This window comes from Hyperolius riggenbachi, chromosome 10 (assembly GCF_040937935.1).
Source record: "Hyperolius riggenbachi isolate aHypRig1 chromosome 10, aHypRig1.pri, whole genome shotgun sequence".
NCBI lineage: Eukaryota > Metazoa > Chordata > Amphibia > Anura > Hyperoliidae > Hyperolius > Hyperolius riggenbachi.
In genome coordinates, this window is record NC_090655.1 from 200,420,728 (window position 1) to 200,438,214 (window position 17,487).

Here is a 17,487-nt window from a genome sequence, read left to right on the forward strand (position 1 = left end):
AGCCAGTACTCATGACTCTTTGTTCAGTGAAACAGACACCAGAAAAATCTTGCCTGTCTCTGCAAACACTTCTGCAGAAATTACCTGTGTTAATAAAGTTCAACTCCTGTCTGATCCAGCAGATGCCAATAGATGCACTACATCAGTTTCCGAGTCCCAGCAATCCTGTTTAGAGACCTCAGAACCCCAGCATCTGAATTTTCCAATTTTACAAATGAATGGTGATTCAGATGCGCAAACATTGTGTCTTGATCTTCCTGTTTCTACACCTCGCTCTAGTTTCATGAATAGCTCAGAACATCTGCTATGTGAACCTGAAGTCGCAGAATTATTACCTTGTTCAGAAAATCTTCCAGTAAATTTGCCCTGTACCGTGAATTGTGCAGTAGATCTCTCAAATGAAACTCAGGTCACAGAATCATTATGCTGTCCAGCAGGTGCTTCCATGGTTTTGCCCTGCAATATGGACTGTTCAGTGATCCTGTCCAGTGAAGCTGTGGTCGCAGAGTCTTATGCTTCACCCAGTACTTTGGATATTTCAAACCCTCTAGCAGAAGGGTCTGAGGCACTGCTTACCTCAGTTGGTGTTGCAGTAATATTCACTTGTCTAGCAGCTGTTTTGGAATTACAGTCTGCTCTAATAAAACTTGGTGAATTTCTGCCCAGCAAAGCAGAAGCCATTGAAATATTGTCCTCGTCAGCAATTGTGTTAGATACCTTGCCCTGTACACAGTCTGATTTAACCAATGTTGAGTCCCTCTCCAGTGTTGTAACAGCCGAGGAACTCCAGCCCTGTCCTCTGAATGTTTCAGAATTCTTGCCCTGTAACATGGATAATTCTGATTCTCTGGTCAAAATAGAAATCTCAGAATTTCAGTCCGGTCTGATGAGTGTTCCTGAAACCCAGCCCTGTATCCTGAAAGATTCTGGTTCTCTGGCCGCTGTGGCAGAGGTTCCAGAGTCCCCTTCCTGTCCAGGGAATTCCTCAGTTTTGCCTAGTCCAGTGGGGGCTGCTGCAATACTGACTTGTTCTGCAGCGCCTCATGAGCTCCAATCCAGTGTATTAGATGAGTCTCTGTCCAGTCCAGAGGTAGTTGTGGAGTCCCTATCTGGTTCAGTGCATACATCAGAAGATTTGTCCTGTCTTGTTAGTGCCCCTGAATCTGATTTGTTACTGACTTTGCTGGAATCAGCGACATCTAAGTCTGATCCTGCATTCTCGTGTAAAAATCCAGTAGTTGCGAAGTCTAGTCATGATGATTTTTTTTTGGCCAGTCCTGGTTTTGGTCCTGTCTTGGCTGACCCTGAGGCTCACAGTTCCTTGACATGCCCAGAGGTTTCTCTTGTGCTGGTGTGCCCAGATGTTCTTTGTGTGCCAGAATGCCCAAGTGTGTCTAAGGTGTTAGCGTGCTCTGATGCTTCCTTAGTGGGAACATGTTCTGATGTTGCCAGTCTGCCTGCATGCCCAGAGATGGTTCTGGTCCCTGAAAGCCCTGATATTGATGTTTGTCCTTGTGGCCCTGACTCGGGAATTGCCCTAGGTTCCATAGGGGTTCTTGATAGTTCTCCATGTGAGCCTAAGGGGCATTCTGACCTATGGGGATCTCTTTGGAGCTTCAAGGTGTTCTGGGAGGTCTCTGAGAAAACTTGTCCTGGTGCCTTGGACTGGTTCAACAGTGGGTTTTGTGTTGGTAAAGACAGTACCGGTGGGCATTGCAAAGGCTTTGGCGTTTCTGAACGGTTCCTGGAAGGCGGTGGGTATCGCTCAGGGAGTTTCGGAGGGCTTTCTTCTGGAAATCATGGTTCTGATGGGTGTCACACTGGGGCTTGTAGTACTGATGGACATGGTTCTATAGGTTCTGGTTCTGATGGGTCCAGTCTTGTGGGGACTGATTCTGGAATTCGGTCTTGCCGGGCTGTCCCGGTCATCATGAATTATCAGTCAGACTGTTTTGTTGGGAATTTCAGTTTTGAAAAGCGTCTGGAATCCGCTTTTAAGGGCGGGGGTACTGTAATGATCGCTGCTGCAGCAGGTATTGCTGGAAGCAGTAGTGCTGCAGCTCAGGCAGTTCTGATCTATTTCCATGCAAGCTGCATAGCTTTGTCTGCCTTTCCCTGCTGTCAGCTTGTGACTGATTATCATTCACCTGTGTGGGAATCTGCATGTCTGCTCCCATTGGATGACCTCAGTATAAAGATCTGCTTCCTGCAGGGTTTCCTTGGGTTTTCATAGCTTCAGCTTAAGCCTGCCTTGCTGTCGCTTTAGCCCCCGATCGTGTTTCTTGTTATAAAGATACTTTGCTGGTCTTTGCATCATATATTGGTTCATTGCCAATATATATGCATACCAGCACATTTATTATTTTCCTTGTATTTGTGTTACGTTGATACATCAGTGTCGCTGATGTATACGTACACAAACTGTTTATATCCTGTGTGCAGTTAGTCAGCTTTCCAGCACGTTTTGGTAGGTTGCGCGTACCGTGACCACCCGTGCTGAGGTAGTTACCCTGCTCCTGGTTCTGTTTGTGGATTGCGTTCATCTCTGCGAAGAGATAACGAATCCTTCTGAATCCTGTTCTGTTACTGTTTGTGGATTGCGTTCATCTCTGCGAAGAGATAACGAATCCTTCTGAATCCTGTTCTGTTACTGTTTGTGGATTGCGTTCATCTCTGCGAAGAGATAGCGAATCCTTCTGAGTCCTGTTCCCTGTATTACTCCAGTCCTAGTCAGCGTTCCTGCTTATGTCATATATCGGTTCATTGCCGATATATACATATGTTAGTCAGACCTTACAAATAGTTTCATTGATAGCTGTAATTGTAATACGCTAGGAAAACATACTTATTGTATATTTATCTGTGTTACGTTCATCTATCTCAATCCTGCTATTTCCTGACCATCCTGTCCTGTCTTTGTGAGGCACGCCATCGCCGCAACGCATTGGCTGCCTCATTCCAGTCTGTCTGGTTTTGGACGCTTGCTGGCGCTGAGACGTTATAACGAAAGCATTGTTTGTGGCTGTCAGATCTGCACCGGCTCTGTGCGCCACAATCTCCTATTGGAGTCAGTCCTCCCCTCCACTATACTAGGGATAGCCTGTTTCCTGGTGCTAGTGTGTGTACCTCCTCCACACCAGCTCATGCGTTGCATGCTGACTGTGGAGAATACACCACCAAGCCTTACACAGGCAATTCCAAACTACCCGCCCAGCGAAACCCAGCCAATCAGCAGCGAGAGTCAGAATACTGCTGTCAGCTGACCGGCAGGTCAGCTGACCCGCCTCCTCAGCGCATAAAGGTCCTGTCTCCTGGTGTGCGCGTGCGCTACTCTGCCCTGATGCAACCTGGAGAGACCTGTTCTGCCGGAAGGAGATATCTGTGAGGACGCGGCGAGATACGCGGTGACGTCAGGCGCGGGAGCGGCCGCCGCACCGCTCCCCGCTGTAGAGGTAACTAAATCACTCTTAACAACATTACTTTATTTGGCCATACATGACACTTACCGGAAATCCCAGCCAAAAGTGAACCCCTGCACGTGCAATTTTCAGGTTTGGAAAAATAACAGCAAGTATGGTGGACAGGGCGACACATATGCAGCCCAAAGTGATGAAGGAGGCCTAAAGCAAAATAAATACAATATATACCATTATTATTTACATATATAAAACAATTGCAGTAGCGGCTAACAGTGGGCATGCTATTTTGCTGCTCTCCCATTTTAAATAAAGAGCAATTCCTTGTGCACATCAGCAAGACCCTTTAATCCATTAGCAGCTTCAATAGAGTTATCTCATTTAAGATAAGTTCACTGCTTTTGACTTCAGTAGGCAGAACTCCTTGAGCTGTAAATTCTTTGGAATGGTTAGGGAAAAACACAATTTGGGTGACGGACTCATGGCAATTGCCGGGAAATGGCTGATATGAATGTGTTCAGGTATCGGTGTTCTGGCTGTGTCTTTCTTTATTGTTGCAGGTGCTGTGCTGTGAGGAGATACATATCAACTTCCAGAACAATCTGTTGCTGAGGATGCTGCTTTGACACTTGCTTAGCAAGGGATGGACTAAGGGCAAGGGAGGTGATTGGCTCTGGTCTGGGTGCTGGGTCCCCAGGTGACCCAATGAGAATGCAGCTTTGGACGGTATAAAGCCTGAGGTACTGGGGTCACTGTATCAGTTGGCTGGGAACAGACGAGCTTCTCCCGCCCTCTCTCCCTATTTCTCTGCAAGAAAGACTGTCGCGGTACCAACGTATATGGGGGGGGGGGGGGGTAGTGCTTACCACTCAGAGGGGCGGGCATTTTGGTGTGTTGCTATGGGCAACGGTTATATTGCCTGGGTCTACTGACAGGGCAATAATTCATGGTGGTGAAAGTAAGCAACGAGTGAAATATAATAAAGGCTTCATTTTGTTTCAGGATAACGTTGCAATTAAAGTTTAAAGTTTGGTTAAAACCCCCAATAAAGAAGGGCAGCGGCATTTAAACGCCTCCACGTGTCTGGTTTTCTTCATTAATGTTATTATATATATGTATGTGTATTATCATAAAGTATAAGTTTGAAGGCATTTTTTCATGCAATTGCCATGCTTTCATCTCTCTCTGCAGAGCAGAGGATATAGAAACTGAAAGCAGTATTCCTGTTATTGCCTCACACTGCCCCTTGGTGACAAGTGGCCATGGCATGTATACACATTTATTCAAATTTATTTTTGCTGCATTACATCATAAACTGACGAAATAATGTACATCACAAATGGTTCATACTGATAAAGGTGCTAAATATACAATCTTGGAGGGTGGGTGCAGGGCCCAGATGCCTGATGGCCGTTTCATGCTATGCACTTCTATGGGGGTTGAATCCTGGATACAGCCTCTGCCCTACACCCAAACCAGCTCCACCAAGGTCTATCTCATGTGACCATACTGAGAGGCTGCTGTAAAATGTCACTATCATGCTTAATGTTTGCATAATTTTTTTATCATCTACGAAGATAGCAACATTACTCTGTCTCCTTCTACTATATCAGTGATGGCTAACCTTGGCACTCCAGCTGTGACAAAACTACAAATCGCATCATGCCTCTGCCTCCCTGAGTTGTGCTTAGAGCTGTCAGAGTATTGCAATGCCTCATGGGACTTGTAGTTCCACCACAGCTGGAGTGCCAAGGTTAGCCATCAATGTACTATATCATCAGTACATAAATTGACAAGGATTGGACCTAGTACTAGTCTAGACCTAGTACTGACCCTTGCGGGACCCTGTTACTAAAGCATGGTACACACATGCAATTTTTATTAGCCAATGACTGGCCAATTTTACTACCTCCATGTAGAATAAGGGGTAACAGATTTTGAATTTTATAAACAGGTTGTGTGGTAAAATTGGTCAGTGATTGGCCAATCAAAGTTGGATGTGTGTACCAGGCTTAACAGTTTCAAGCAGTGCATGCGCAGAAGAGCGCGGCTGGCTGGATTAATTTAAGGACCAGCTAACGCCCATAGGCGTCAGCAGGTCTTAAGTTGGTTACCATGGAAACGGCCGCTCGATCGAGCGTCCTTTCCATGTCAGTTCACGGAGGGTGTCTCCGTGAACAGCCGGAGAGCCGCCGATCGCGGCTCGCCGGCAAAATGTAAACATGCGGGGAAGAAATCCCTGCTGTTTACATCACACGGCGCTGCCTATCCTAGGATGCGCAGGACGGACTTCGTTCCTGCGCATTACACACCAAGAGGGAGAGGGAGGTAAGCGGGGAGAGGGCGGAAATCGCTGCGGAGGGGGGCTTTGAGGAGCCCCCCCCCCGCTACTCACTAATGGCCGGCGGCAATCAGACCCCCCCAGCAGGACATCCCCCTAGTGGGGAAAAAAGGGGGGAAGTCTGATCGCCCTGCTGCACTCCTGATCGGTGCTGCGGGCTGTAGAGCCCACGCAGCACCGATCATTAGAAATGTGCCTGGTCCTTAAGTGGTTTTAATGGGGGATTTTACAAGAGAAAGGAGTGGTCAAAGAGGATGGCGAGGGACCACACGCACCTCATGGGGCAGGAGGAGGCTCCAGGTAAGTATAAATACACCCACACAGCTAATCTCATGTTCCCTTTAACCAGTTCCCTATCCCTACACACATTTTTTGTTTGTTTAGCCTGTTTTATTTTAATACCGACTTCTGTGTGAATGTCAGATGAAGTTTGGATAGGCTGAGCAGCAATCCGTGAGCTATCCAAACTCCACCCACAAAACATAGCCAAAGAGAAAGTGGGGAAATGGCACAAGCTAATCTGAGCTGATCACCTGACTCTGCCCACCCCCTCTCATTGCAGAGATTCATTATTTGTGGCCAACACACTAGCACTAGAGCTTGCCAACTAGTCTCACCTTCCTCAGTGTACCGTATTTTTCGGATTATAAGATGCTCCGGGCTATAAGACACACACAGGTGTTTTAGGAAAAAATATACTAATGTAAGTGAAATGAAAAACACGCAGTATAGTTACCCCAACTCCCAAGACTATTCCGGAACCAGTCTGTCTGGCTGGTTTTCTCTCTCCGTTTGCTTTCTTTTCTACTTTAACTGTCTTTATGGCATCCAGCATGCAATCCAAGAAGGAGCGTTGATTGATGTTGATGTTGATGACCGTTCCTTCAGGCGTCTCACAGGAGATCTTTCCGCCATCAGTATTCACAGTGCTAACCGCCACCATCTTGTTTGGAGCTAGAATCAAGCAAAGTAGATAAAATATGTATATAAAAGCATGCATGTAGGGAGCGGCCTACAGAATCAGACATGTTTATTTATATTGTGTTTATGTCCATTGAAACACTGGATGGCTTTTTAAAGCAAACCTGTAAAGAAATAAAGGTAAAATAAAAAATTAACATTGTTCATGTTTTAATTTTTGAAAACAATGTCTTAAGATAGGACTTGGAAGGATACAAAAGGTGAAAAAAACGAGAGCCCAATATAGTGTAGTATGTCTTAAGATAACTTCACTTAAGCGTGGATATCAGCACATTTTTTTTCATTACCCACGCTGGAGTGCATAGTTTTAATAAAGTTTTGTTGAGGGGAGGGGTTTTGGGCCATGCCTTAGCCAGTCATAGAGCCTCAATAGAGATATATGTCACTACACGCCGCCGCAGCCCCGTGCTCCTGATGAGTCACGTGATTGTGACGAAATCGATTGGGCGGAGCTGCAGACGACGTTCTCTCCAATACAAGCGAACGGTAAGAGGCCAGAGCGGACCCGAGCAAGCAGGGATTGAGGATTCCATTCGGCCATACCGGGAGGCCGAGCGGGGGAGAGCCCGTGGGAAAACTCTATGTGCTAACCATATCGCAGGCTTGTAAGTGCATAACTGGAATAAATGTGTTCAGTTTTATACAGTGTTGCACTAAAAGAATTTATTCTTTTATTTGAGGAAACTGCTTAAGTTGGAATTGCCTGGGACCTCAGTTATTAATGGTGACTGCAGCAAGGGTGGAGTATGACGTATAGGCGAAGGGAGCCTCTGAATGCCCCGCACGGGCATTTGACCATTGTAACTTGTGGTCCAATTTAACCGGTGAGTCGCTCTCCAATAGGTGCTGGTGGTGGGAGTGACACAAATAAGTTTTGCAGCGCAGGTCAAGTCTTGAAAACATTCTTTGAAGGGACTTACTCGCCTAATTTTCGCCTAATTACTCGCCTAATTTTTGACTGCAGCGAAGCGTTCAGTCGCAATATTTGGGACTTTTTTAGTGTTCTTGGAACCGGGAAAGTGTTTTTATGACATTTCAATGACGATTCAATGTTTGGTGCTTCATAGTTTGAAGTAGTTGCTGAGTCACCTGAAACTCTTTGATTTTATTTTCATGTTTTATACTGATCATGCCACATAGTGCATTGTGATGCTATAACTTATATAAATACATCAGAGGGCAATATAAAAGCTTGGCGGATGAGCTTTTTGTCCCTAGGCCTTCTCAAAGGACTAGAGGACATGATCTGCGTATGGAGGAAAAACGTTTTAGCCATTTATTTAGGAACGGGTTCTTTACAGTAAGAGTGATTAAGATGTGGAATGCATTGCCACAGGAAGCACTTATGGCAAATTCTATACCTGCATTTAAAGGGGGCTTAGATGCTTTCCTTGCGTTGAAAGACATCCATGGCTACAATTACTAAGTAATGCCTAACATGGCCGGATTTCCGCACAGGCCACCTAGGCCGGTTCCTAGGGCGGAAACCTGCCGACAGTAGAGCTGGGGCGGATGTCCCACACCAGCAGCAGATCAGCTGTCTGCTGCCACGCTGTCCTCCAGTCCCCCCTGCATGCTGCACAGCACGGAGCAGAGCGCCCCTCTCCTTCCCTCCTCTATGACAGTGGGGGGCGGGACTGAGAAGAGACAAGCCGGGAGATTTGAGCCGAGGAGGGAGGAGGAGGAAGAAGCCAGCAGTAGTGGCACTGTGGCAGACGGGTAGGCATTAGGGAACTAAACATGGAAACAGCTCAGTGAGGATTGAGGAGGGAGAATTGTGTGTGCAGAACTGCAGGCATTCTGCACACTTTACCCTACGCTGTTGTGGAGTCCTGAGTGACCATCTGTCTCCTCCTTCCTCTCTCCCGGAGCCTGGGACCTCTGAAGCTGCTATAACACTGCTGCCTGTCGCCCCCCTTCCACCCCCCCTCCTGTCCTGCTAGCTGGCTTCTAACGCTCCCCTTATCTCCGTGCAGCCCAGGCTCTCTTTTCATGTTGTTAATCAGGCAGCATTTTCCTTGTCTTCCTCCCACAGTCATGTCCCTTTCACCCAGGGCCGGACCATCAACCAGGCACCTCAAGCACCTGATTGGGGCCTCATTCATTGTCTAAAGGGCCCCCCTCTGAGCCGCACACAATGCTGTGGCTGCCAGCCTGCTGCGCTGTAATGTGGATCCGATGAGTGGCCCCATGATGTGCTGAGTCAGTCTGTCCTGACTCCTGTGAACAAAATTATCCGTGGCCGTACTGCCCACTCCCGGCGCTCCGCTCTGCCTACAAAAGAAACACTGAGGCTGGCTGGCTGAGCGTCGCTGTTGCCATGGCAAACAGACACTCTCCAGTCCAGTCCTCAGCGACAGAGAGCCAATCAGTGTGCGGCGGCGTCCCCTGCGCCGTCCACGTGATCACATCAGTTACTGCTGACGTCATTGGCCCTCGCTTGCCTCTCCCGTCTCCCTCCTCGGTCCTCGCTGCTCGCTCAGTTGTGAGAGAGCGCAGGCACACGTTGAGGCAGGTCAGTGACATGTAGCGTGAAGAGGAACCTGGAGACTGGCAGCACTGGCTGCATTCAGCAATATAAATGACAGACTGTTCGTCAATTCATTATTGTGGAATATGATATATATATTGTGTATATATATATATACATATATATGTATAGGGCAGCACGGTGGCGTAGTGGTTAGCGCTCTTGCCTTGCAGCGCTGGGTCCCCGGTTCGAATCCCAGCCAGGGTACTATCTGCAAGGAGTTTGTATGTTCTCCCCGTGTCTGCGTGGGTTTTCTCCGGGCACTCCGGTTTCCTCCCACATCCCAAAAAAACCATACAGATAAGTAAATTGGCTTCCCCTAAATTGGCCTTAGACTACAATACATACACTACATGATACTGATACACATATGACTATAGTAGGGATTAGATTGCGAGCTCCTTTGAGGGACAGTTAGTGACAAGAAAATATATACAATATATTCTGTACAGCGCTGCGTAATATGTCGGCGCTATATAAATACTATAAAAAAATAATATATGTGTATATGTATATATATATATATATATATATATATATATATATGTATGTGTGTAGATATATATATATATATATATATATACTGTATATATATATATATATATATATATATATATATATATATATATACTGTATATATATATATATGTTACGGCCAGAACCCGAAGTTTGGCCACTTCACGTTCTGGCCGGCCACTTCACGTTCTGGCCGGCCAATGTGCAAAGTGGCCGCTGCGCTGCGTCCAATGTTAGAAATGAAATTATTTCTGAAATTTTAATGTATTTTCCGGCCGTCTCGCTGCGGCCAAATGTATGAAAAGTGTGTTAATTTAATGAAGTGAAGCCGGCGGCAATGTAGCAGATGAAGCCGCCGGCTTCAGTGCTCTCTCCTCCCCCTGCCTCTCTTTCTCCTATGGGCAGCCGGTGGGGACAGGCGTGTCCCCGAGAGTCGTTCATCTCGCCAGGAAAGCAGAGCGGGGAGGCTGCAGACATTGCTTCTGCCAGCACCCGCTCTGCAGGAACGAACGGCAGGATGTCCCCTGCAGAACGCATGTCCCGCCGGCAGCCAGGAGAGAGGCAGGGGGAAGAGAGAGCGCTAAAGCCGGTGGCTTCATCTGCTACATTGCCGCCGGCTTCACTTCATTAAATTAATGCACTTTTCATATATTTGGCCGCAGCGAGACGGCCGGAAAATACATTAAGCTTTCAGGAATAATTTCATTTCTAACATTGGCCGTAGCGCAGCGGCCATTTCACACATTGGCCGGCCAGAACGTGAAGTGGCCAAACTTCGGGTTCTGGCCGGAACGTGTGTGTGTGTCATGTGTATATAGTACATTGATGCTTCAAAGACTTATGGTGGCTACACACGGTGCCAGAAGCCAAAGGTACCCTCAGTTCTATGTTGATATTATGTATGTGGGGGGGGGGGGGGGAAGGGTTGAGAGAGTGGGGGCCCAAATCTGCCACTTTGCTTAGGGCCCCATTTGGCCTTAATCCGGCTCTGCTTTCACCTTCACACACACACACACAAAGCTATTCATATACTGTATGGGGTATTCTTTTTATTATTATAGTCAGTCTAATGTCCTGCTATATTATGCACCATAATTCTATTCTGATGTACTATGATAATATTATTGTGTGGTTTTTATAGCCCTGACATCTTCTACAGAGTGCATAGCCCTTTCACTGACTGTCCTCACAGAAGCTCACATTCTAAACCCTACTACAGTCATAATCTAATGTTGTACCATATTATTATGTATTTATACAGCACTGATATCTCCTGCAGCACTTTACATAGTACATAGTCATGTCACTGACTGTCCTCAGAGGAGCTCACACTCTAATCCTACCATAGTCCTAGTCTAATGTCCTCACATATTATTATTATTATGTATTTATATAGCACTAACATCTTCTGTAGCACATTACAGAGTACATAGTCATGTCACTGACTGTCCTCAGAGGAGCTCACACTCTAATCCTACCATAGTCCTAGTCTAATGTCCTCACATATTATTATTATTATTATTATTATTATTATTATTATGTATTTATATAGCACTGACATCTTCTGCAGCACATTACAGAGTACATAGTCATGTCACTGACTGTCCTCAGAGGAGCTCACACTCTAATCCTACCATAGTCCTAGTCTAATGTCCTCACATATTATTATTATTATGTATTTATATAGCACTGACATCTTCTGCAGCACATTACAGAGTACATAGTCATGTCACTGACTGTCCCCAGAGGAGCTCACAATCTAATCCAACCATAGTCAGTCTAATGTCCTACCATATTATTATTATGTATTCATATAGCACTGACATCTCCTGCAGCACATTACAGAGAACATAGTCATGTCACTGACTGTCCTCAGAGGAGCTTAAACTATAATCCCTGCCATAGTTATAGTCTAATGTCTACCATATTATTATGTATTTATATAGCACTGATACCTTCTGCAGCACTTTACAGAGTACATAGTCATGTCAATGACTGTCCTCAGAGGAGCTCACAATCGAATCCTACCATAGTCATAGTCTAATGTCCTACCATATTATTATTATTATGTATTTATATAGCACTTACATCTCCTACAGCACATTACAGAGTACAGTCATGTCACTGACTGTCCCCAGAGGAGCTCACAATCTAATCCAACCATAGTCATAGTCTAATGTCCTACCATATTATTATTATGTATTTATATAGCACTGACATCTTCTGCAGCACATTACAGAGTACATAGTCATGTCACTGACTGTCCTCAGAGGAGCTCAAACTATAATCCCTGCGATACTTATAGTCTAATGTCTACCATATTATTATTATGTATTTATATAGCACTGATACCTTCTGCAGCACTTTACAGAGAACATAGTCAATGTCCTCAGTCAATTGAATTACCCTAATCTTGTGATCAGAATCTCTAACCTGACTACACTGGGCTTTATTTATACTTACCTGGGGCTTCCTTCAACCCCATGAGCACTGTGGCCTCCTTCGCCGTCCTCATTGCCCCCTCCGTTCTAGCGATATGGCTCCCAGTAATCCCCTGCGATGCGCGTGACCCTGCAATGCTCTTGTCCTTGGGAGTAACCTGTGCAGAATGCTCCTGGCCGTGGTAGCGCAAGGAGGGGTGTATATGCTGCTGAGCTGCGCTTGCGCAGAAGAGCACTGCCAGCCGGATATCCGTGAGGCATACTGCATAAATTGAGGGGCTGAAGAGGACGGCGAGGGAGGCTACACAGTGCTTATGGGGCTGAAGGAAGTCCCAGGTAAGTATAAATAAAGCCCAGTGTACCATCTCAACGCCACTTTAATTTTAACCTTTTTCCCATAATCCTATTCTCCAATGCCTAGCCTCGCCCTAAATTTCCAAAAGCCCTAGCCGTTAATCTCCACTAACCACTTTTTTATTTTGTAAATTCCTAACCCTAATATCCTATGTCCAAAAACCCTAAATCCTAATCCCGCTGTTGTCATGGGGCGGCTGAAGGTAGTGGGCCTTGGGCGGTAAAAAGTACAAATCCGGCCCTGATGCCTAATGATGTTAATCCAGGGATATTATCTGATTGCCATCTGGAGTTGGGAAGGAATTTTTTCCCTTTTGGGGCTAATTGGACCATGCCTTGTAAGGGTTTTTTCGCCTTCCTCTGGATTAACAGGGATATGTGAGGGAGCAGGCTGGTGTTGTACTTTGTTCTCTGGATGAACTCGATGTACATATGTCTTTTTTCAACCTATGTAACTATGTACTATGTAACTTTTTCATTACTTTTTCATTGCTTTTGGACTTATGATCCTTGACACTTGAGCGCAGGGCTGAAACAGCCTAGGCTGTAATTGATCCTTGTATTTTGTAAGAGTTATATGCAGCATCGGCTAGCCTTAGTTATATAAGCATGGATGTGTTTGAATTTAGAAAAAAATAGGCACTTGAATGCAGAGGAAGCATTAGGGGATGTGAACAATGCATCTGAGGAAAATTTAGAACAAGATTTCAGGAAATTACAACATAGTATGATGAAGGAACAAAATACGTGGTGGGATATAGCCATATTGAATAAATATGTAAACAAAGGTTATGTCCCAAAAAAAAATTAAGATGAGACTTGCTCCCAGACGATGGGGAAGAAGGAGAGGATAATGACAGGGAATGGAGGGAATACCTTAATACTTGCGGTATTGGCGGTATAAGTATCAAACGTAAGACCGGAAGACTAGAGAGATTGGGAAAAGAGATAGAGGAGATCAAAACCAAAATGGAGGTGCACAAGGAAAAAGAGGATTATAAGAAACTAGCGGACCCGCGGCGTAGCATACGCCGCATAAGAGGGTAGCGGGCAGGAAGGGGATATTGGTCACAGTGGCGGGGAGGGTGGTCGGACCCCCCCCTCCCTCACCTGGGTCCCCCATCTGCACTCCTCCTCCAGCTTAAGCAGCGGGGAGGGGGGTCGGACCCCCCCTCCCTCACCTGGGTCCCCCATCTGCACTCCCCCTCCAGCTTAAGTGGCGGGGAGGGGGGTAGGACCCCCCCTCCCTCACCTGGGTCCCCCATCTGTGCTCCCCCTCCAGCTTAAGCTCAGCAGCAGCAGCCGCCACTATTAGTAAGAGTCAGCGGGCGGGGATGACTCACCTCTTCCTCGTTCCAGCGTGCGTTCCACTGTCATTACTTCCTGCAATGCCGCCCACTGTATTGTAAGTGGACGGCATTGCAGTAAGGGACGACAGTGGAACGCACGCTGGAACGTGGAAGAGGTGAATCAACCCCGCCCACTGCCTCTTACTAATAGCGGCGACTGCTGCTGAACTTAAGCTAGAGGGGGAGCGCAGATGGGGGACCCAGGTGAGGGAGGGGGGTCTGCCCCCCCTCCCCGCCGCTGTGCCCAATATCCCTTTCCTGCCCACTACCCCCTCCGGCTAGCGGCAAGTGTAGGACCGCCCCTGGGGGCAGGGCGCTACTTCTTCTTCTTGCTTGGACCGGCCCCTTCTTGCTTGGACCGACCCTGGGGGCAGGGCGCTACTTCTTCTTCTTGCTTGGAAGGGCCCCTTCTCGCTTGGACCGGCCCTGGGGTACAGGGCGCTACTTCTTCTTCTTCTACTTGCTTGATGGTTGAGACACGTAGCCATGTATATATATATATATATATATATATATATATATATATATATATATATATATACACTCTCAAAGATTATGTGATTACCTGATTCAGACTGAGAAAACAGCAATTGAGGAGAGAAGATTGAGATTTGAAAAAGATGAAGAGCAATATAAAAATAAAACAGCCTACCGATTTCAGAATAAAACTGCTAAAGACAACATCAGAAAAAAGGAGGAGAGACATGACACTGAGGTAAGCGAGGAGGGGCTGGCAGAGGGGAAGGAGGTATGCCAAGTAGGGGCCCCAGCCAACCCCAATATGCTCCACAAAAGCCAAAATACGTCCCACAAAAAACGTCTATTAAAAAAACTCCTAAGAAGGACTATCAACCTTATACAGGTAGAGACTATCAACCCCAACAGGCCTACCAACCCTATCAGATTCCACCTAGAAGGGGAGGATATCAACAGGTAGGGGGAATAGGGGGAGACCTAACGAGAACAGGAGGCATGTTAGCTGGCAATCAGAAGTCCCCACATTAAACAGATTTGACCCACTCAAGCATGAAATTAACTATTGGCCTTTCTAAGAGGAGGGCCGGGGCTACCACAGACCCCCAATAGAGTACAACCAACACGGATACGAGGGGGAGGGATATACAGCCCAATAGGCGACAACCCCAGTAGGGACAGAAAAAGAGGACAGGACGAGGAAAACGAGGGGGCCGAAAACTACAAAAGGAGGTTCTGAAGGGGGAGGGAATATTCAAGTTAAGTGGAACCCCACTGGAAGAAAAAGAAATACACCTATTAGATCAGGGATTAAAGTATGCCCCTAAAAATAACCTCAATACATTTCAAACGTATGTGGACTTGCAACTTTTTACGAGAAAATTGAATATCAAAAAATATTTTGCTAATAGGGAAAGGCCCCACACTAGATCTAGTAATATTTCAGTGTACCAGCATACCCCACTGTGAAATCCATCCACCTTTAACGCACAAGAAGGGGGTAATTACAAATACATTGAAGTTTTTAAAAAACTGGTGGAGAAAGACATTAGAAAAATTCAGGTGGGAAAGGAAAGCATTGAGGTTAAAACTGCTAGAAAAATGGTTGAAAAGAAAGACCTCGTAGTAAGACCGGCAGACAAAGGGGGGTGGGGGGGGGTGGTAATTAGTAAAATGCAGTATAACATCACATTAGATGGGCTAATTGAAGATAAAGACACCTACACCAGACTGGGAAGAGACCCAACAAGGCAGTACCTGGAGGAGCTCAGAATGTTGGCTAAAGAAGGACTGAGGGAGGGAATGATCAAGGATGCTGAATTTGACTTCCTTGTCCCCTCAGCACCCAGAATTCCCATAGTGTACCAGGTCCTAAAAATCCACAAAGATACGGTCAACCCGCCGGGAAGACCTATCATAAGTTTATAATCAGAGACACAAAACATGTGATTCAAAAAATTGAGGGCATGGAGGTGAGGGAAGACACAAGGTTGGGGACAGCCGATGTGTTGGCTTTGTACACCAACATACCTCATAATTTGGCCCTGGAAGCTGTACAGCATTACATGAAACAAGCAGGCATGATCCCAGAAGTCCCAGAAGTCCAACAAGGGTTTCTGTTCAAGCTTCTCGAATATGCACTTGGGAGAAATTGCTTTTTGGCACAAAGGATCGTTTTTTTCTTCAACAGAGAGGATGTGCCGTGGGGACAGGCTTTTCCCCAGCATTGGCAAACCTCTTTATGTCACGGTGGAGGAGCAGGTCATCATACAGGCAGACCCCGGGCAACTTTTGCTCTGGGGGCGTTACATTGATGACCTGTTCCTCCTTTGGAAAGGTGATTCCCTTTCTTTAGAAATTTTTTTTTCGCACAATTAAATAATAATTCGTGGACGGTGGAACATCAACTTAAGTGTTGACCACGAACTTGAAAGCATTCAGTATTTGGACCTCCTGATATTTGAGGAAGGAAAACTTTGCACAAAGAGTTTCTTCAAGGAAACTGACCGGAATGGGTTCATGCCTGTAAATAGTAATCACCATCCCAATTGGATTAGGGGAATACCAAAAGGATAGATGATTCGTATGAGAAGGAATTGTAGTAAAATGGAGGACTATGTTGTCAAATAATGATTGACAGATTAAAGCCAAAGGTTATAATGAGACCGAATTACAAAGATGTATGATGGAGGTGGGAAGAGGAAGTATAGAAAAATATTTACAGGATTCAATCAGAGATCAGAGTGGCCAACAAGAGGTGGCATTTATTACTAACTTTAAGTTAGGAAGATGGAGCACATAGTAAAAAAACACTGGGAAGTCCGAAAAGCTTCAAACCTAAAAAACTTACTGGTACCTGTCAGGAACCGGCCCTGCGGCATGCCTGCAGATACGGTTCCCGACTGCGGGTTTGACCAGATTGAGAGGGGAAGCAGCCTTATTCAAGCTAACACAAGGCTGTCGGCCCTCAAAAACTTCTCACTGTCACCACTAGCTGCTGCTAGACACTTCGACAATTCCCACTCTGCTGTCGAGTGGTCTGCACTCCAGCGTTTTTGTATTTGGGTCAGCTTCACGCTTAGGCCAAATACGGGAACGCCACACACAAAATACAATCGTACAGTAGCAAAGCACAATCAGGCACTGAACTTGTAACGCAAATTACACTGCAGTCTCTTTCTAGGCTATGAGCTGTTAGTACATCAGAAGTCAGGCTTATTAAATAAATATTTAATATTCCAAAAAGTTGAACAATGCAGACAAGAATATATACAAAAGGATTTACGAAAACAAAGTAAAAATTACAAAGATACACAAGACAGTTTGCATAAAAATAAATCCGGGAGTACACGTTACCAGTACGAAGTCTAACTTGGTCGTGGGAAGACACAAATTTCTGATTCGATCAGGATCATCTCTAGCTATGCGCTACCTCCAAGAGAGGATGATTTGTGAAGGTCTTATGCTGGCTCTTATAGGCCAATTTGTTGTCCGGGGCAATTGATGTTCAGTCCCACAACTAATGCAATTTTCCCCAAAGTGTGACATCACCGTCTGCCGAGCCCCCTGTCACATCTGGGCTAGC

The 17,487-nt window shown here is 45.9% G+C and overlaps 1 protein-coding gene across 1 annotated transcript in view; it reads right to left on the reverse strand.

Annotated features, from left to right (window-relative positions):
* Positions 1 to 17,487, reverse strand: part of LOC137534225 (transmembrane protein 176B-like) — a 127,721-nt gene that overhangs the window by 78,036 nt on the left and 32,198 nt on the right. Inside the window, exons 2-3 of the mRNA XM_068255629.1 lie at positions 6,494 to 6,711; positions 3,507 to 3,620 (exon numbers count right to left, since the gene is read on the reverse strand). Coding sequence (XP_068111730.1) covers positions 3,507 to 3,620; positions 6,494 to 6,700 — 321 coding nt within the window. The 5' untranslated portion in view covers positions 6,701 to 6,711. The remainder of the gene's footprint in view (positions 1 to 3,506; positions 3,621 to 6,493; positions 6,712 to 17,487) is intronic.